The sequence below is a fragment of the Vanessa atalanta genome, chromosome 16 (genome assembly GCF_905147765.1).
Source record: "Vanessa atalanta chromosome 16, ilVanAtal1.2, whole genome shotgun sequence".
Classification (NCBI taxonomy): Eukaryota; Metazoa; Arthropoda; class Insecta; order Lepidoptera; family Nymphalidae; genus Vanessa; species Vanessa atalanta.
Window position 1 is genome coordinate 2143343 of NC_061886.1, and position 22253 is coordinate 2165595.

Genomic DNA, 22253 nt, shown 5'->3' on the forward strand with positions numbered 1-22253 from the left:
ACGGATCCGTTGTCCCGGGATTACGTTTTATACTAAACCGTTTTAAGAATGAAAATAATAGAATTACATCCGACGCTGGTGGTAAACACATGTAGGTACTGCAATTATAATAAACATTCTTTGCGTGTGAGTGCAAACATGTGGTCAGCAAACAGTAGACATTAAAAAAAAGTTTACATATTTATATAAGAATATTCTTTTTTTTAATTTGTATTTTATTATTTTATATTGTTCTTTTTTCAAATCGTAAAATTTTATCGATTTTGATAACAACACTCGTAAATCGATTTTTAAATTCGATACATTATATATTTTTTAGCTGTCCATACTAAGGCTAGACTATATAACAGGTCTAAATATATTAAAAAATATCAAATAATAAAATAAGATATACTAATTTCAGAAGTAGCAAGAAAGTAAGATTTAATTAAGATAGATCCTCTTAAAATTAAAAATGACGCGTTATGTGTATTGTGATTTGACAGATGAGTAATTGAAACTAAAAAAATGACCGGTTACAGTGAATGAACGGTTACAGTTTTTTTTTTTTAAAAAAACTAGTTTTTAGTGCACTTTTATTTTACAGCAACTATTATAAGTATGTATGTAACATTTTAATTTTTTTTAATGTCATATCCACTGAATACTATTTCTTTGTGTGTGTTCAGATCATTGAAATAAATTGACAGGACATGAATAAAGACCTGTATAGCGTTTCGAAGAAATAAATTGTTCAAAATTGTAGTTCTTAAGCTATTGAGATTACAAATGTATTTGTCAAAATTACGGAATGGTATTTATATGATACATGCTGAACCAGCGGCTTTACCCGCGTATAATTTATAAAACATACCATTAGTATAAATAAATATATATTGGACAACATCACATACATTACTCTGATCCCAATGTAAGTAGCTAAGGCACTTGTGTTATGGAAAATCAGAAGTAACGACGGTACCACATATACCCAGACCCAAGACAACATAGAAAACTAGTGAAAATTTCTACAATAGTATACAAAGCGTCACTCCACATTTTACCCCCTCGAGGAGTAAATTAAATAAAGTAACCGATCTTCTCCTCCAGTACTCAAACTATCTCTATACCAAATATCATCTAAATAGGTTCAGCAGTTTAAGCGTAAAGAGGTAACAGACAGTTACTTTCACATTTATAATATTAGTACAGATTATTAGTTTGACAATTATATTATCTTTCGAATGTCTAACCAATTATGACGCAAAGAGATACCAGGAAAAGCAATTTCATAGAGGGTTGGCTTTAAGGGGGCGCTCATAATGGTCCCCCTAAGAAATGGGATAAGAACAAGTGAGTGATGATGATACCCTTTGTATTTATATATAGACGCTGAAACAGGACCTTAGGGGTTATGTATAAATTACGACAGCCAAAAATGTACTTTAAAACCCTCCACCCTATATCCTTTGTCACAGTGATCATAAAAAAAAAATTATGTGCTAAAATATCATGCATTTTTTATCTATCCGATGTATCTTCATTCTTTAACGTTAATTCTAGTATTATGCTATCATGTAAAATGTTATACATTTCCACATTACAGGTAAGATAAGCGCGTGCACCTTAAACTCCAGGTTTATCAGTATCAGGTAAATGAAAGTAAATGCTTCCGAGACATTGAGTCCGCAGCGCTTCTAATCACATTAGCGTCAGTTTTGCTTACGACATTTGCAACATTATGTCCGTAGGGTCGCTATGGCGATTTTGTTACGCGGATTGTATTTTCTTTACTCCACTACGAAACCAAAATATAAGTAATGATGATGGTTATGTATGAATTTTCATCTGTCCCCGGAGAACTTCTGATTATGTGTTTTATTTTGAGAATAGATTAATTATGTATTTCAGCAGAGAACCGGGATATTTGGTGCTCTTTGGCAGGTAGAATTAATCTAGTTAATGTATGTATTTTATGTATTGTCTGCTCAAATACAATATCATTAAAAAGTAACAAATAAATCTATTAACAATATTCTATTATTCTCTATTTCTATATATACATACATATAATCAAATTGGGGTGTCTGTTTGTTCCGGCTAATCCCTGGAACGGCTGGACCGATTTTGACGGGACTTTCACTAACTTAGGAGTAACTGAGGCTACTTTTATTTTAGAATTATATATAAAGTCACCCTGCAATGTCCAAATACTGTCCAGTATCGAGGACAGCTCTAGCGCATGTCACCACTCTGCCGTCACGTCGGGTGCCTCCCACCAAAGCTGTCTAATACAGAATTAATAAGTTATAGTAAAATTTTCGAACTGAACGAAAACGTTTTTTGTTAAATTAAAACGCACACGAAGTCGCGGGCACAGCTAGTATGTAAATATAATATTCCGTAATTCTTCCGAAATATTATATTATATATTAAAATAAGACTTTACTTAAAGTGAAAATTCGAACAATTTTTAATAAATATTTTATACAAATTTCTCCGAGATCTGTATGAAATGCAACAGGATATTAAAGAATCCAGTCATCTGAATGTCCGCTATCTACCCCGTTGCAAATATTTGATAACGTTCGCTACCGGAGCGAGGAAAGTGCACTTTATATTGATTTTAAAATAAACAACAATTCAACGTTCAGCTCGACGATCAAGTAATAATTATTGTTCGTATGATTTATTCTAATAATTTTTAGTACTCTACTTTATTAGTTTACTAAGTTTATTATTAAATCAGGTTTTTATCTTATTACATCGAAAAATGTTAAAAAATATTTTTTTTTTCTTTCTAATAGTTTTTGTTTCATTCTACATGCAATATATTGATATTTCTCTTTTTCTGATCTTTATTCTGCGATTTCAGACCACAATGATGCCGACGTTATGTAGACGTAAAGTTAGCAAATAATTATTAACTATCTCTGTCATTTATGTCGCCTTTTTATTATTCAAATAATATTTTGACATATAGCAACAACTTAACATTATTCAGCCTAACTTTTTTATTTAACCAAAAGTCAAAATCTCTATTTAAAATAATAATAATAAAAATATAAAAATAATTTATAGCTAATAAACGTGTGGTAATATTAAAAACACATGCAAACTTTTTTTGGCTAAAACAAAAAATATAGTCAACCTACAAAGACTCGTGGTACGAAATTAGTTGTAAGTAAAATGCAGATTCAGTGCTGAATCTCTTTGTTCAACGTAATGCTTTTAAAAATTCATTTTCTTATCTCAGTCCTTTTGCTGTTATCGTCCGTAATGAGAACTTTAGATTAAATAAAGAGAAGAAAGGTTTAAAAGGAATTGGTTTGAAGTTTTGATTAAAATTTCGATGTCGCAGAGTACGTACGTGTAGCAGTATCCATTTTGTTTATTTTTTAAACCGCTTTAATGATATTTGTTGAAAAATATATGTTCAGGTAAATTAAATATACATAAATAAGAGTTTAATATTACTGAAACCTAGATGTTATTCGGTATTTAAAAATGTGAAATTAGTAAAATAGTTTAATAAAAAATATATTATAATAAAAAAAAAACAGTTATACATCCTAAATTGTTACATTTCAAACTTTAACAATCGAAACAATATAAACTTTATTTTTAATAAACACAAATCTCAATCGTTATTTTCCTTCATTTTCTTCTTAATCGCCAGTAACTTCTTGAACTGATTTATTATATAATCTGAGGACAATTTCGGGTTTTCCGCCTTGAACGATCCAGGGCCAACTTCCACAAAAGGATAAGCGCTCAACCGTCTGTTTCTCAACATTGTATCTTTATTATGATTCATGAAATCTCTCTGAAACAATGTCATTATATAAACGTTTAATATAAATTTAAACTTGAATGAAACTCAAATAAATATATAGTAATAATAATTAATGTTTTTATGTTTGACGAAATAGGGTAACTACTGTATTTCTAGTTGGCTTTTCTCGATATAATTAAAAAATAATAATAGCCTTTAACCATCTACGGATGATATCGCGTCAATTGGTCTAATACCGATACGTTCTATAGTTTTCGTTTGATTGAAGAAAAAAGTTCATCCCGATATAATCTACATTCCGAACCGGCTTTTCATTTTTTAATCTTGTATTAAAATGAAGATACAAAACTCCTTGTAAGAGCCTACTTGATTAGAGTATATTTTCATTTTGATTTGATTAATAATTAGAATTTTACTTTATACGGCTTGGTTCCCGTCTGGGTAGGTACCCAAACATTAGGTATTCTGCCGCCAAACAACAATAGTTAGTATTATTGTGTTCCAGTTTGGAGGATGAGGACCAGTGTATATACAGGCACTTTTAACTTCTTAGTTCCCAAGGTTGGTGGCGCATTGTCAATGTAAGGAATGGTTATATTTTTAAAGGCTATGTCTATGACCGGTTCTGACCACTTAACATCAGATGGCCCATTTACCTATTACAACCTGTTATATAAAAACAAACTTAATTTTAATTGACGATAAAAAGAAAAAAGTCATATATAATATATATAAATATATATAAAAATTGTACCTTAAAAAGATACGGCGTATCAAACCTATCATATCCGAAGTCCGAGTCAATTTCCATCGAAACAATTGAATGAGCATTAATTGCGTTTACGTACGTTTGTCTCAGTATCAAATCAATTGACATTAATATGAAAATACACCGCATCCTTAGACTTTAATTAAAACATTAATTAAATACCTTTACGATTAAATGAGCTCGGAAATATTTCTGAACGACGATTTGTTTTTAATTAACTGCAGTATTTCATGGTTGATTTTACATTATTAGGGTTTCGTACGTTTATAAACGTAAACACGTATTTATAGAAGCTTATTCGTATCATAATTATTAATATGAATACCCCCATATATAAAAACCAATCTCAGGAACTATTGGGCGGATTTTCATTTCGTTTTCACGAAGGAAGTTTAAGCACTTAAGATATTTCAACCCAATTAGGAGTATATAGTATGCGCGGCTAAATGAAGATAAATTAAAATAATGAATGTAACATAAAATATAAATTGACTCTCTCAAACAATTCTAGAGAAAAGTCTTCTACGCTCTGTCTCTCTATTCACTGATATCCTTGATAACCTTAGATCACTATTTACTACATAAATAACAGTTACAATAATATCTATATTAATAAGTAATGAAAAACTACGAAACCGACATGAACCTTATATCAGAAGTTGCAACGCGTTTCGGAGGAGTTTTTAGTCAGTAGTTATGTGAGCTTCGCAGTTTCATCCTCTTTAAATTAAGGCAATTGACGTGACAAGCGTGTGTTTAAAAAAAATAAGGTAATTTTTTCGGATTTTTTTTTAGAATTCTTAAATGAAATTTTTATGACGTAACTTATATATAATCTCATAAAAACAACGACAATAAAGTCTCTCAACACAACAATAGACACTGACCAATATACGGTGTTCGTATGGGAATTTAGAAACATTTATATTCCAATGGCAGGAGAAGCAAAGATAGACAAACCTTAAATTGACGTATTCCATGTAATTTAATTGCTAATCGCTCAACTTTATTATATACCACACATTCTTAATTAATTTTCTTAATTTTTAATACAACACATACAATTAATGTTACTATATAAACCACTTTAACTTTACTTCCTAAGTGCCAAGTGTCACGAATCCGATCATTAAAATTTTATTTTTTTACTCCTACTGCCATTGGAATTGACTATAGGACTTATTGTGCTAATTCTACGCTCTAATCATCAAAATCTATAAGGCAATTCGGTCGTACGTCCGTTGACTTCCAAATTTCAAATCCTGTATACTGGAAATTAAAAAAGTTGCTACCAAATTTATAACAAAACAGTACAATTACAGTACGAAACCCATTGTATATTTTATTGCAATCCTACTACTCCTGCTTTAGATTCATCGCCCTTTTCAAACAATTATTGTTCTCTTATTTTCAATTATAAATCGTTAAGTACATAGTAACGTGGTACAGTTATCTAAATAAAATCTTAATACATTATCGACTTTGAAAAAATAGTTATCGATATCCTCGATGTTGTTGATAACGTTTTTTTTTTTTATCCATATGCCTAAAAGTATTATTTGTCAACACATTTTAATGCCTAAATGAACATCACCAAAAACATTCTAAACACAAAAATATTTTGTGTGAAAAAAAAAATGAGTTCATACCGTACATGTTGTTTGAAAAACTTACTCGGCCTGCATACTCATCTAAATATTTTTAAATATTCGCTTTGTTAGTAAATTTTTAAATATTTTTGTATTGTATATTGTATAAAATTAAATTTACTTGGGGCTTTGTGCAAGCGTCTAGGTAGGTACAAATACACTCATCATTTATATTCTATCACTAAACAGCAATACTTAGTATGAATGTTTTCCGGTTTGAAGGGTGAGTGAGCTAGTGCAACTACAAGCATAAGGGACATAACATCTCAGTTCCTAAGATTTGACGGTCATTGGTTATATGAGGTATGGTTAATTTTGTGTATCGCGTTTATGTCTATGGACAGTGTTGACAGTTGTGGCCTGTTTTCCCGCCTATCTAAACCATAAAAAAAAAAAATTAATACAACCTAGTGCATCTGTATTATTGCCGTCCCTGCCAAACCGACGACGCAATTTCGCTACCATAATAGTATAATAATTAAATACAATATTCTATAAAATTATAAATTAAAAAAACTCAATATTAAACCTCTTTACATTTAATGACATTTATAGTTAACATAAATGTATTCGAACACAATTTCAATTCTGAAACGATAATTAAAAAAGAGTTTGAATGAGAAAAGATCCAGTAATGAGAGTTTTAGATTAAATAAAAGGAAGGATAATTTAAAATAAATTGGTTTGTAAGTTAAATTAAAACAAAGTCTTTGTATAGTTGCAGCGGGTGAGAATAAAGTTAGACTATTCTGTTGACTAATTCGTCCTTTACCGGAATCTTATTAGGTTAAACTTTAACTTATTAATTAATCTGTATAAGATATAATCTACCGCCGTTACATACTTTAGACGCTTAAATATTTTTATTCGAATAAAAAGATGAATTTAAATCGAATACAAAACATTTGAATGAAATACGAATTTTTATTTCTATGTTTTGCTTAGATTTAATTGTAGTTGTTGAAATCAAATATTTTTAAAAAGGAATCTAACCAATAAAATATTTCACATAGAGTTTGTTTTTTTAAATTGTAATATATATATATATATATTTTTAGCATTAGCAGCCCGTAAATGTCCCACTGCTGGGATAAAGGCCTCCTCTCCCTTTGAGGAGAAGGTTTGGAGCATATTCCACCACGCTGCTCCAATGCGGGTTGACGGAATACACATGTGGCAGAATTTCGTTGAAATTAGATACATGCAGGTTTCCTCACGATGTTTTCCTTTACCGCCGAGCACGAGATGAATTATAAACACAAATTAAGCACATGAAATTTCAGTGGTGCTTGCCTGGGTTTGAACCCGAAATCATCGGTTAAGATGCACGCGTTCTAACCACTGGGCCATCTCGGCTCATATATATTTTTACAAAAAGAAAATCAAAAAGTACACACATCAATTTAATTTAAAAAAAAATGCCAAGCAAAAAGTCTTTCTAATGTTAAGCGGGCACTTTCTCGTATATATTGACACTGACAAAAATTTATAATCAATTCTTGCACCTAAATATAATTGCTGTTTCCTACTTTTTGTATGATGCAATTATTAATTCTACTACTCGGCCTTCAAACCGAAACACAACAGCAGAAAGTATTGATATTTGTCGGTAAACCGAACTTATCAGTGGTTCCCTCAGATTTCTACGGTGGTACCAAACCTAGACATTCATAGTTTTTGACTTACTTATGAAGTCCAAGCGAATAAAAAATATTTTTATAGTAACATAACAATCGAACTGTTGTGTTCGCAATATAGTTCGTTAAGATAATATAATATTAACAGTCAGATTTTAAACAAAATACTAAAATATTACAATATTTTATCCTAACCATAACCTCCTATAAAAGATTTATAAACATATATATACCGACTTCGACTTTTCTGTGGGTTTTCTTAAGACAAATACAGTTGGGCGTAAATATTATATATATCTATCATTTATTTGGAGAGCGTATGCAATAAAAGCACCTTTACAACTTGATTAATAAACCTCTAATTTCGCTACACCTTTAAATATGAATACGCTGACTTCGCACGTTATAGATTCGGAAGGTTTAGTTCCAGCCTCGGATTGGCATTTATTTTTACTTTAATATTGTTTAATTAATTAAAAACCAAAATGTTTACAAGTTAGTGGTAGTTATAGTCCTATACTTAGGAAAACACGTACCTACTCGTATGAAGTTAGGCTTGCGATTAGAACTTTCTTTCATTAGTCGTATCGAATTGCCCTTAAATTTATTTCGGATTTAAGAATAAAACAATAAAGAATAGGGCTAATGCCCAAATAATTTTTTATCACATGATTTCTTCTGTCGCATTTGGGCCAGTTCCTGTTGACGATAACCGCCGTATCATAATATTATAATTAATTACCATAAAACTTTCCGAAAAAAAAAAACTTAATTGAAATCTGTCATGCACCTAAGAAACAGGCGAAAAAGCGAACAGACTTAAGCTATTAATTTATACTATTAAAAGATTAAAAACCTTGTAATTAAGATATCCGAAACCGATTCATATTTTATAAGGACATTTTCTCGTTCACCTGCGAAGCACAGGAAATCAATTATACCGGTGTCACATCTTACGTTTCAAATAAATCTTCCCGACCCGCTGTAAATTTTCCAAAGCGCGTTATTACACGCTGAAACGAAAGCAGAATCTTTTATCTTTGCGTTTCAAATATTTGTAACTTGAAATTACTCGGAAAATGCAGACAATGGATTTCATAATTCTCTTTATGGTTTTATTATTCTAATATATAATGAAAATACGGAGCACTTAGCGTAATGTTTATTTAGTTGAATCCGTTCTGATGTGATTACTTTTCCTATATTAATTATCATCACGTAAAATATTAGAATTTTTAAGGTTTGTGGAGAATAAACTATGCTATTAATAAAGTTCTATATTAATATTGTGCACCAACTTTCGTTTCGTTATTCTTAATGAATATCAATTAAAATAAAATAGTGTCCCATACAAAAATTTGAAACAGGGCTTCGAGTATCCTGTTGTTTTTCATATCCACCACACTATACCAGGCTCTACCGTTAAAGTGATCTTTATCGGCTCTGCAAAGGGCATCGGTTCTTCCACGATCCTGCTCTGCCATCACCTTCTGGAAAACGAAGTCGGTCAAGACTACCGTCCATATCGACCTTTGAGGAAAGTTATATCCAGGACTGCGTCGTATACTAGGTATATTAGGTGTCACAGCAAAAACCCCAGAATCAACTCCCCCATTGCACAGTTGGACTCCTTAGTATCTCTCTTAGTTCTCGTATCTATATATCTTTCACACTACATCTTTGAATTGTACTGAACACGTGTATAGGTAGACACGTGTAGAGGATATACAGAGGATAAAGACCAGACTCGATTTCTATTTATGGTCGAACGGCCCTACCGAAGCTTAAAATGTTAAAATAACATTTGAGTGGGCGGTACCTACGAAAACAGATTTGTACGAAGCCTTATCACCTAGCAAACGTAGTGATAAAAATATTAAAAAGACTTTAACGCTCATAAAATGCATCAAAGTGCAGGATTACTTTCAAATTCATATTTTTGATAACTAAGCTTTTTCGATTTTACTAAATGAAATCATAAAAAATTGAACTGCAGTAAGAGATATAATTATAGCTGGAAAAATAAAATTTATGCATAGTCTCAAATTCGTCTGTTATTTGAATAACGTTTGAAATTGATTCATTTTGTTTTTTTCTTTTGTTTTGTTTGTAACTAATTGTATAATTTAACTTAATTATATAATTAGTTACATACCAATAGTATAGATTATTAGACTTTTAAACTCAACAAAAGTTTCGTAATCATAAATATGGATACTTCATCCGAACAAGCCGCCCATTGTTCACCAATATATGTAGGACCTGTTCGAATGGTGCAGACAGAGATGGGGTGACATTTTGATTATCGGGCGAAACTTGTGTTCATCGACACGGTTCGTCAAAACAGTAAAAGTGGTAGTTTGATGTGACAATACTGCAATAACGTGGTACCTACCTTACATGGGATCAATATGCGAAAATTTTACTGTGATGCAAAAGTGGGAAATCTGTGCTCAGAATTTGTGCTTTAACTTTTTTTTATTATAAAAACGAATTTTTCGATTAACCAACCAAAGTCAATTTTTGTTACATTTATAGATTTTGTTCCAAAAAATTAATAGTCCTTTCCAGTATATAAACATACACTTAAGGATAGAATACTACGCTATTATGAAGTTAACGAACCAAACTATTGGTTTCAATTTAAATTTGTATAAAAAGTTTGAATACTTGTTTAAAATGTTTATTTCAAAGGTGTTTTGAAATTGATGCAGTTTATGAGCCTGTCATTGTAAATCTATCACTCAGGAAGGCTCTCCACGTTAAATTATTAATACGAGTTAGAGATATATTGCAGATACAGTACAGATTAAAAATACAGCATTAAGTTTGTTGTTATTCTATAACATACAACGACATTGACAGTTGACATCTGACGTCAAATTTGAATTTGAATTACTTGTTTTCTCGCCGGTTTGACGCTGCTGAAAAAAGTAGAATTAATATTATAAATTATAATGAGTATTTTCAGTGGTTTCCCGGAGTTACCTAATCCGGAAGAAACGGCATTTTGTAAAATAAATGAAGTATATTGTTGCGGTAATGTTCGTTATGGAAATATTTCAACATTTACGAATTCGGTAAGGTTAACTTTTGTATCAATAGTTACTTATCATTTTATGTTACTAACATTCAATATTTTTCTTTCTAGACTAAGAACCATCCAAAAATTAACGTCACAAAGGACTTACACCATCATAGATTATCTGACGAAAATATATCCATGTACGTTGACGTTGAGGATAATTTGTTAAAAAAAATAACTAGTGTTTGGTACAAACAAGGTTTCGTTGAAGCATTGAGTGTAGCTGCCGATCCAAATGTGAATAGAGATAGCAAAACCCTCGCTATTACAGCGTCATATGCATTAAAAGTAGCGAACTTGTTCACTGCGTTAAGGTACTTTATGCAACCGCATTTAAAAGATATAGGGCCAAAGATTGTATCGAAATACTCAAGGACGAGAAATTGGGGTAGTGCTCCCGTAAAATGCATAGCATGGCATCCACATACAACAAAAATTGCATTAGCAACGGCTGATGACAATGTAAGGGTTTACTGTTCAGAAGTTTCTTTTGTTTCAACATTAAAATGTAAGGCTCAAGGCCACGTCTCGTCGTTGAGTTGGAGACCATACTCTGCCTCGGAAATAGCCGTTGGCTGTGAACAAGGTGTAATAGTGTGGACAGTGGACCCTAATTCCATGTTCACAAAGCCATCTTCTAGCAATGCTGTTGTTTTAAAAAGGTAAGCTATCTCTTTTTTGTTAAAATGGTCGAATGACACCACTTTAATGTCTATATAATGGTAAAACTTACACCACAATGTTGTCTAATCAAAGTATTGATATACTGCTTAGTTATAAAAGATCTCATTTTAAGTATATAAGCGAGCCATCAAGGCAAAGGTATTAGACCTATACCTCGCTTTTTATGTGACTGTTATAGACATATTTTTGCTATTACACTAACCTAACCGCAATCCAACAATGTTGTCAGTATAAACTAAAGATAAACAATATAAATCAAGCATTCAACTTATTTTTAAAAAGTGTAGGATAATATTGTGTAAACCAACAATAAAAAAATATTTCAGAGCCGGTCACAGTCCAGTAACAGATGTAAGTTGGTCTCCGAATGGTGATCTCTTAATTAGCTGCTGTGGAGCCGACACCTCAATGCTGGTCTGGGATGTTGCCATGGAAACGGCAATACCATTACGTAGAGTTGCCGGGGGTGGCATAGTATTTGCCAGGTGGTCACTTACAGCTAACAAAATATTTGCAGCAACTTCATCTATTATATTCAGGTGACAATATATTTTCCCTACTTATACATGTTTGTAAAGAAGAATTTAAATATGTATAAAAAACACCAAATTAAACAGTACCTGTTCTAAAATATCATCCCATGAATTGCCATTAACTAAACTACTAAACCATGTCATTAAACTGATCTCAATTTAATTTATTTCTTCAAATAATAAATATGCAAAAATATCTATACCACAAATTCTATCATAGTATATACTCTATAGTATTCACTTTTTTTTTAAATAGGTTCTAAATTAAAAACCCTTTGCTGGGCTAAAACCTTCTATCCCTCAAAGGGATAGTTTTGTTATTCCACCGAGCAACTCCGAGGTGGATATATAAGACATAGAAATTAAACACACCTAGGTTCCCCAGGAGATGAATTATAAGACAGGCTTGCTATCTTCTAAAAAATATTAGAGATATCGCATTTTCTCACTGCACATTTTCCCGACGACGTCGACTCCCGCTCCGCCGAAGACAACCGGGGAGGAGGAAGAAGCGCTACGCGCACCTTCTCCCCCCGCCTCAATAGGCCTCGCAGTACCCCGAGAACCCCCTCTAGGCGTTGGAGGCCCGCATAGGCGGGCCGACCGTCAGGCCGTCACGGTAGCATCGCAAGCGATCCCGTGGCGCCCGCCGAAAGACAGAAAGGGTACTGCTGGTTTATTAGTGGGTAAACCCGGCGTACCTGGGTGCACTCGGCGTCCAGGGCTCCGGGGAGTCCCACAAATGCCCCCACATTCCATCACGTGGGAGAAGCGCGATCCCGTGGCGCCCGCCGAAAGACAGAAAGGGTACTGCTGGTTTATTAGTGGGTAAACCCGGCGTACCTGGGTGCACTCGGCGTCCAGGGCTCCGGGGAGTCCCACAAATGCCCCCACATTCCATCACGTGGGAGAAGCGCGTAACGCGTTTTTCCAGCGAGAAAAAAAAAGGAGATGAATTATAAACACAAATTACACACATAGAAAAGGTGCTTAACTGGCTTCGCACCCGCAATCATTGCTTAAGATGCATTCTGACCACTGGGCCATCTCGGCTCATTTTTATTTTAAATATATGTTATTTTAATAACATTAATTTGAATACAATCAACTAATTTGAATTTAAATGCTAAGTTTATATATTTCAACTATAAACAGTACACTCTTTAAAAGTTAACTTAATTTTCAGAGTATGGGACACTCAGAGCTGGACACCGGAGCGGTGGTGCGCGCGCGGCTGCCGTGTGGTAGCAGCATGCTGGGGACCAAAGGATGTTGTGTTATTTGCCGCTAAAGGAGAACCTATTGTCTATGCTCTTAATAACACTGGTTTGATGAATGGTCAGTACAACAGTTAACAATTTTATTAATTTTATAATTACCTAAGATTTGGAGTAAAGGATGCATATCTATATCTCAATAGTAACCTGAAATAACAGAATATTATTTGAAATGAAACATGTAAAAAGCTTATTAAAAATTACATTATAAACAGGCAGGTGTTCAAGGCAATTAATAAAAAAAAAAAATTACCTTTTTAAACAGACAATAGATTAGTTTATATTTTTTTGCTGTATTTGTTGTTTTTCTGTAGAGTAATAAAAAGTTTTTAAAGTAAAAAATTACTAACTGTAAAATTTTAATCTGTTTTTATGTTGATCTGGCAGCCAATCCTTTGCCATTTCATTTTAAAGTTGAAATCTTCAAAAATCCATCCTTGTTATAAAATTTATGTATGGTTCAAATTTAAACTTTGTAGACTCAGTAGTTTTAGCTGTAAGGACAAAACAAGTTTATTAAAAAGATGTTTTCTCTGCTTGTTTATTAAAACTTAAATTTCATATTATATTTTTAGGAGCAAAAACCAGTAAGGCCCAGCCAGTCCTAGATGTGACGAAGGTAGAACTGCCTTCTGGTGATTTAGTTGGTGGACCCATTCTTGAGATGTGCTGGGACCCGTCTGGTCGCTACCTGGCTCTGCTATTTGAAGAGTCACACATAATAGCTGTGTTCAGTACAACTCAGCTCATGATGCAGCTTAGTGTCACGCCTTGGTGAGTCAATTGAATTTACAATTATTTACACTTAACACACTTTTCTAAACTTGACATGTTTATAAGTCTTTTTTTTTTTCAATAGTTAGCCGACGGTGGTAGTTTTTTAATTGGATATGGTCACTACCACTCATAGAAACTGGCGCCGTTAGAAAATTTTAACCACCTATCCTTACATATGATGAGTGGCTGGTAATTATCCAGATGGCCTTGGACAAAGACCTATCACCCATTAAAGAAAACGTAATGGAATCATGCAATTAAATTTATAATACAATTTATTAATAGAATGTAGATAAATGACTAGAACATCTGATGATAGTCACTTGTGACCATAGACTTAAGCTTCATATGAATGAAAAATTCTGCCTATTTTAGTAGTGTATTATATATAGCTATAATAAATTTAAAATTGAAGACTAGTTAGCGTAGTATGACATTATGTTTAACCCCTCTTAGCGTCAAAGGAAGCCAATGTTATGGATGGCTTAAGCTATCACCATTAAAATATATACAAAAATTAAAAAAATACACATATATACTTGTAAAACTTTAATATCTTCGCAGAACTGTATTGATAACACTATAAGCGAAAAAATTAGTTTTATGACTTTTCCAAAATCTACTCTGCCAGAGGAAACGACAATTTTTGTCTTATTTCCTCTGGCAGTTTGTCAAATACAAAGTCTGCGTCACGCCACGTCATGTCCCGTGCCTTGTGATTGACAATAATAATTCGTAGTACCTTTGGATTAATTTATATTTCACTATAGAGCGAGAAGAGTCATGTAAATAAAAATAATTTATAAAAAATTAAACTGACTTTGAAAATAGCAAAAAAAAAATATTTTTTTATAGTACTTACGGAAAGGTCAAAAGGTTTTTCTAAGATATACCTAATTTAGTACACTCGCCGACAAATTTTTGAGGTCGGGGCCAGCTCTGTCAGCCAGCAGCAGACGCGTCTTAATATTAAGTGTTAACATTTATTATGTATTAAGTACATTTTTTTTATTTTTTGTACAGTACTGGCTGGGTCCGACCTCTAAAGAGACAGAGGGTAGCATTGAAAAAAACAAACAGACAATAAACAAAACAAACTGTTAAAACAACCTCCCCTAGTATACCAGGAAATGATGCATTTACGTAATAATTCTCAGTAACTGTTTATTTATTTATTTATTTATTTATTTAAAAGACACACCATCGGCATATACACAATAAAATAGTAGTTAATAAAAGAACATCAGACTTATTCTGTGTGGTACACCATTACAGGCGTGTACGACACTTGCTACAATAAGAATATCTAATAAAAAAAAAAATGTGAGACAATATTTTGACAAAAATGAAAACAAACATAAATTAAACACAAATTCTAACGAAAATTACAGCTAACTAATCACACTAAAATAAACTTAAGAAAATATAAAAAACATACAATTGAAATAAAAAACTAAATAAGATAAAATTTAAATTAGACTAAGACTAAATAACAGAAATATTTTTTTTAAGTACTCCTATTATTATTAACTAGTAGTAGGGCACAAATAATAATAGCAGTACGACACCCGTGGCTTCAACCGTGTCAAATTATTTTATCGCAGGTATTTTGGGACAAAGAGTACAAAAGATAATCTTTAATCGTTCAGTAGTTCGTAACGAAGTAGTACCAAACACACTCTTTTAACTTTTGCATAATAATAACTATATAATTATATAACTCCCTACGTACATACATATTCATACGAGTAGTTTACCTATATCTCTGAAACTACTGGACCGGTTTAATTGAAACTTAAACTGTTCCCTAAGTTGAAGTGTACCTAACTTAAATTAAAAAATATTTTCTCAATTAAACTATTTTTTTCGAGAAATTTGTGGACAAACGTACAAACATACACTTATGAAATTAAACATACGTGCTTGAAAGTCTAAATGGATCATCATACTCAAATATAATTTCAATTGTAAAAATGTTACATACATACATATCGAACTGATAACCTCCTTTTTATGAAGTCGGATAGAAATAGATTCTAATATAAAAATAGATTCGAATATAGCACATTGCAAAGTTAATTTATAAAAAAATATTTGTTTTTAGTTGTTTCATCACCGGGATCGAAAATGAAGTGCCATCAACGCTGGCATTCCAACAAAACTTCACAGATGGTGCCTGTTTAACCATCGCCTGGTCAAGTGGAAGAATACAACACTTCCCCATTATTTATACAGATGGTTATTAAGTTTAAACGAGACGGATTTTATCGAAAGCAATGCAACAGCCTTTATATTAAGAAAAATATGAACCACAGAATAAGAAAGAAAATGAAAATGGAACGGCTTTGAGAAATAAAAATAAATTTAATATTTTTGTATGATATAATAAATGAGGTTTTATTTTATGTTGTTTTTTTTTTTATTTATTTAAAAATCTTAGTAATATTTGGCAAAGGTAACTTATTATGTCATGGCAACATTGTTTTAAATATACGTAGTCCTAGTTACGTTTGCGAACGCATTTTGATGAATTGTGGTATTTTGAATATTTTTCTTATTAATAATTGATCTGAAATGATTATTATCTGCCATCACGTCATCCATAGTTAGTTGTACTTGGACGTATAAGCTGTTTTTATTTTGAGACAAGAAACGTCTGCCGCTGTATTTGCCGTTACAGAATCGAAAAATACTACAAATTTTCGAAACAAATTCCCTTTCTAAGTTACCCAAATCAACGACCAAGTTTACGTTTATGTCGTCCCTTATAACTGTTTTAATTTTCTCTCCGAGTGTAACTATATCGGAATTTAAGTTACTTTTAATATTCTCCTTAACATGCTCTACTGTATTTTTTACATAATTCGTTAAAGCGTCAATATTGGCCTCTTTATTTTTTCCTTTGTCAAGTGTAAACATTTTTGTTTCTTTCACGAATATATCTTTAATATTACCTATAGTTTTACCACTTAATGTGTTTAGTGTTACAATAACAGTGTCTTTATCGTTTTCATTGTCGCCGGTTACATCCCTAGAGTACATTTCAGCATAATTCCTAATTACGCTGATAGATGTATCGTTAAGAGCTAAGTATAATTTTTGCATGAATTCTTTTAACTCATTTGAACATACTACAACATTTTGACACCTATCTTCATCGTCTGTCTTATCCCAGCTGTTTCTCAAACTATTGGAACCATTCGCACCGTGTTTTAAAGAATACGACCGAGATTTTGGTACAAATTCGCATTGGATTTTGTATCGTTTCGATACTGTATCGACATCCTTTGTAACAGTATTGAACAACATTTGTAAATTGTCTAGAAATACAGGAACGTCATCGTTTCGTCTGAAATCATTTTTAAATAAATTGATAAGAAGTCTTCTAAGTTTACGCAATCCTTGATTCCACCTGTCAGCTATCACAGCCGGCTCTTCATACCCGTCAGCCCGAAGGTTTCGTTTCCATTTACACTGACTCCCAACTAGATTTCGTATTAAATCGTCTAAAGTTCTAACGACGAGCTTTTGTGTTTTGTCGGAAACTGATTCCTTTATTAGAGCCCTGTTTATTTTCTCACGTATCTTTTTATATTTCTTAAGATGCGTTTTAAATACGTCATCTCTATCTTTATTTCTTTCATCTGTTTTGGGTAAGAATTCTATGATTGTCGTTTCATCTTTATCTTCCAAGAAAAGTTTATTTTCGAGATTCTTAACGTCATTATCTTGTAGTAAATAACGTAATTGAGCTGTTTTCTCTCGAATAACTTTCTCGATTTCTGTTTCTATAGTTCTTATAACTGGTTTGTCAGCTGGATAGGATCTAATTACTGGTTCTATGAATGTATTGAATAATCTAAATAGAGTATGTAGATCAGGTAAACTACCTTTTATTACTTGTGAACTCTTGGTGCTCTTTATGAATATATTCGAAATTATAAAATATTTAACTGAAATTTGTGAAAAACATTTTTACTGAAATTAAGTTACTAGGAAATAAATAAAACTTTTTTTTATTTTATTTTAAATATATGAATAAAACGCTCACCAATGTAGAATAACGTGTTAAAACATTTCTTTCTACGAAACATTTTACTGTATCGCATAGTGATTTGAATAAAAACTATCCATATATTTTATGTGACTTCGTTTTATGTTATCATAAAAAAACACTCATGATGCAAAAGATTTTTTGTTCTAACGTAAGTTATCCGCAAGCAATAAATTTGAAATATAAAAACAATTTAAGGTAGGCAAAACCATTTCGTGTTTGGAAATTACATAAACAACCAAAGTCGTTAATCAATATGTAACAATAATTATTATATACGTAATTATTATATAATAATGAAACAACAAATTTAAAGCAACATTTTTATTAACATTGTTCAATCGATTTAAATCTTACTCAATCGTAATTTTAGCTTACATGATTGTAGCAAAAGTATGTTAAGCTTAAAACTAATATTGCAACATTAATATCACTTGCATATTAGTAAAATCTATAAATATTTCTTAAATGACAACAAAAAAAAATATTTCTTCGATTTGAATAATTTCGTGATTATACAATTTAAAAAAAAAATAAGATTTACATTTTTACATTACTTTCTTACTTCTTAAAATATGTTACATTAAAAAAGTATAAAAGTTATAAAGTTAAAAATCGTGATAGAACTAAGGTAAATTTTATAAAATTTATTATGAAATGTCGTTATAATTTTCACACTTTAGTTTCCTAAGGCATAAAAATTAAATCTACCATCGTAGTATAGCAACACTCATTTGAAATAAAGATCGAAAAAAATATCGTCTCGAAATTAGTTATAGACAAAATTACAACATTTCGAATGTTAATTTCAACGGATAAAATATAGTGATTATATTTTACAACGTTGCCATTATAAAAAAACCAAAGTTTATTGTAACTAGCGACCTATACGAATCCTACCATTTCTACCAATAATTAACCTACTCAAGTAAATTAAGTTTGCTGTTTGTCTTACGTAACTGAGCTCGCCAGGGGATTATTTTAGCGTTTTCATCTTCGTTCTCGCGGTGACCGTTTAGGGTGGAGTGACCTGTAAAAAAAGCATATTTATTAATTATTTCATTTATAATTTCCTATGTTATATAATTAAATATAAAATGGTTCATAATTTCCTGATCTTTCTAAGACTTATAATGTTACAAGCTTTCTATTTATAAATATTACCTAAATCAGGTAGTACAGGTTTTTTTCAAGTTATTGCAATTATATCGATAAATAATTTAAAATAAAAAACGATTCTACACGACAGATTTATCAGTTATTATAACATATTGAGAAATTATAATGTTATGGTAACACTTGTTCTTTATCTATGTTCTAATGAACCAAGAACCACAGACAAAACATGACATTGAAATTGTAAATAAATCCACAAAGGTAAGTTACCATTGCAATGTTCCGAGGAGAGTTTCACTTCGGAGGGCGCTCGCATGGGCTGCGCGGGCGCGTCGTAGCAGAGCGAAATGTTGTCGATGGACACGGCGCGCTGCGAGCCGGGGTACGCGCGCCAGTCTACGTTTTGTTTCATTGTGTCATTTGTCTCTTCAACTTTAGGAGTATACAGTGATTGTCTGAAAATATAAATAAGAAAAGTATTAAGTAAACTCCATATAGTTTATACTTTTAGATAAAAATAAACACGTTCTTAATAATTTAGGTACTAACTACGCGTCCTGACTTCGTCAATGTGAAAAAAGAATTGTATTTACTTCACACGTACATCACATTTATATTGAATAATATGTTTATTTAAATACGTTTATTTTTATATAATTTGCTAAATATATATTTGTCCTTTTATTGAAAAGCTTTACTATGATGATACACAATTTATACCGTAAACATTATCCAATGTTTTAGCAATCCTCAACATGAGAACTTTAATAAAAGAGCTAAACGGCCAAATCGATAGTTTCAGCTTTACATATTACCAAGAGCCTTAATCACAGACAGATACGCCAAAATAGTCACAAATTCTTAACGCAATTATATATGATACCTCAAACGACTCTCCGCTTCCTCCCTCCGAGCGAGCAACTGCCTCTTCCAAGCCGGCACCGATGCAGCTCGTCGTCTCTCCGCCTCTCCAGCGAGCTCTCTCTCCAGATCTTTCCGTGCCTTCTCAGCAGCTCTCCGTGCCAGCATCTGTCGCTTCCACGCGGGTATGATGTTGCCAGCCGTGTCTCGTTCTGGGATCTGTGAAAAACCCTGCCGTCGACCAACCGCCTCATTTTGAAGTATCCGTTTTCGGATTTCAGTCCGTATTTTGGACAAATTTCTACTGTATTATCGATACATTTTCAATACATAATAACGAAATTATATCGATAAAACATTGAGTGACATTGTCTTTTCTTTTAAGAACCGGACCGGATTTAGGGGGCGGCAACCAGGGCAACAGCCCTGGGGCCTCCACGAAAGAGGGTCTCCCACAATAGAGATTCCAATGTTTAGATATCTGGATATAATCAAATTATAATAATATTACTATTTACTGTTTTAAAAGATACTGTTACAAAGAGTAAATAAATTATTGACAATCTTTGCTGATAGAAATGAAATTGTTCAAATTATTTTGTGAAATAGGTAATAATTAGACGCCTAGACTCCTCTGTTGCCCAGGGCCTCCAGACCTCTAAATCCGGTTCTATATATTCCACGCGTGTATTATACAAGTGAACAATCAAATACAAACAAGGTTGACTTCTAGTACTCGTATAAATGTACCTTTTCAGCGTTTGTTTAGTCTATTAGTAAAATGTAGCCTATAGTTATCAGAAAGTGTAATTTTTTAATGAACATTACGAATGGGAAAATATGTTCTTAGGATTAGTCTATTTTTGCTTTATACGGACGTCCATGTCCGTCTCATATATTTATATATGTACATACATGACGTTCTAATTTAAAGTAACGTGTAAAAAATAACAGATATGTGATAAACAAGAACGCAGTGGACGCGATTTGATTCTAGAAATTAATATTCATCGTATGAAAAACTTTAACGAATACGATATAAAAATAACTAAAGATTAATTGCGAAATATACCGTGGTCTAGTTTTTCGACATCTCTTTAATTAATAACTTGTTAAAAGTCTAATAAAAATGTTAAAACAAGCCCAGCTGACCGAAACTAATTCCAGTAAAATCTACAGTAATCGTTAGGAACATCGAAGAAAAAAATCGATTCTAAGATAGCAATATCTCGAGATATTTATAGCATTCTATACCGTTAGCAGTGATTATTGCTTACATCACACGCGATACGCACGCCGTGACGGTAACGGGAACTAGGTGATGGATGTCCAGGAAAAATGTTTGGACTTGAGGTGTAACAAATTGAATACATTTCATGTCCCGTTATCTTAACTTAATTCCCGATTTTTATATTTAATTTTTTTATTTCGGCCAAAAACAATTTCAAATTAGTAAAGATGCTCCAAAACTCTATGGTAGGGTATTTCTAAACGAAAATGATACTGTCAGATGTGACAGAGTAACCAAAATAAGGAATAATAAGCATTAAAAAAATATATTTTTAGTTAATTTTTTGTGAAAATTTCATAATTATATCGAATTTACAACGTTGGAAATTTGAATTGGCATTTGATTTTGGTTAGTTAGTAAACGACCCAAGATGACCAGTTGTTAGAATACGTGAATCTTACTCGATGATTGCGGGTTCAAACCCGGACTAACGTTGATTTTTCACGTGCTTAATTCCTGTTTATAATTCATCTCGTGATCGGCAATGAAGGAAAACGTCGTGAAAAAACCTGCATGGATTTTATAAAAATCTGTCATATGTGTAAACCACTTATCCGTATTGGAGCAGCGTAGTGGAATAAATTCCAGACCTTCTCCACAAATGAAGGACTTAGCCAAGCAATGGTATATTTACAGACTCTCTACTACTTTAGTAAATAAATTATTAAGAAAAAGAAAATCCTCTTCTATAACATGAAAAATGTAAGGAAAATGAAACGAATACCAGGCGTCCAAGAATCAAAAT

At 32.0% G+C, this 22253-nt stretch overlaps 3 protein-coding genes across 6 annotated transcripts in view; 1 reads left to right on the forward strand and 2 right to left on the reverse strand.

Annotated features, from left to right (window-relative positions):
- The first annotated feature begins 10724 nt into the window (after positions 1–10724).
- Positions 10725–16553, forward strand: LOC125069857 (aladin-like). The gene is made up of 6 exons (XM_047679454.1): positions 10725–10910; positions 10982–11577; positions 11926–12138; positions 13319–13470; positions 13985–14183; positions 16291–16553. The coding sequence occupies exons 1-6, from the start codon at positions 10788–10790 to the stop codon at positions 16430–16432; spliced, it is 1425 nt and encodes a 474-aa protein (XP_047535410.1). The 5' UTR covers positions 10725–10787; the 3' UTR covers positions 16433–16553.
- A 116-nt stretch (positions 16554–16669) lies between these two features.
- LOC125070102 lies at positions 16670–18280 on the reverse strand. The gene is made up of 2 exons (XM_047679803.1): positions 18238–18280; positions 16670–18139 (listed from the first exon to the last, which is right to left on the reverse strand). The coding sequence occupies exons 1-2, from the start codon at positions 18278–18280 to the stop codon at positions 16671–16673; spliced, it is 1512 nt and encodes a 503-aa protein (XP_047535759.1). The 3' UTR covers position 16670.
- Positions 18281–18835: 555 nt separating this feature from the next.
- LOC125070163 (espin) overlaps positions 18836–22253 on the reverse strand; it is a 94878-nt gene continuing 91460 nt past the window's right edge. For 3 of the 4 annotated variants that reach the window (XM_047679899.1, XM_047679897.1, XM_047679901.1), the window contains 3 exons: positions 20240–20448; positions 19627–19811; positions 18836–19270 (listed from right to left, as the gene is read on the reverse strand). In XM_047679899.1, the coding sequence (XP_047535855.1) occupies positions 19161–19270; positions 19627–19811; positions 20240–20448 (504 nt within the window). In that variant the 3' untranslated portion in view covers positions 18836–19160. The remainder of the gene's footprint in view (positions 19271–19626; positions 19812–20239; positions 20449–22253) is intronic. The other variant, XM_047679900.1, reaches the window with a different exon arrangement.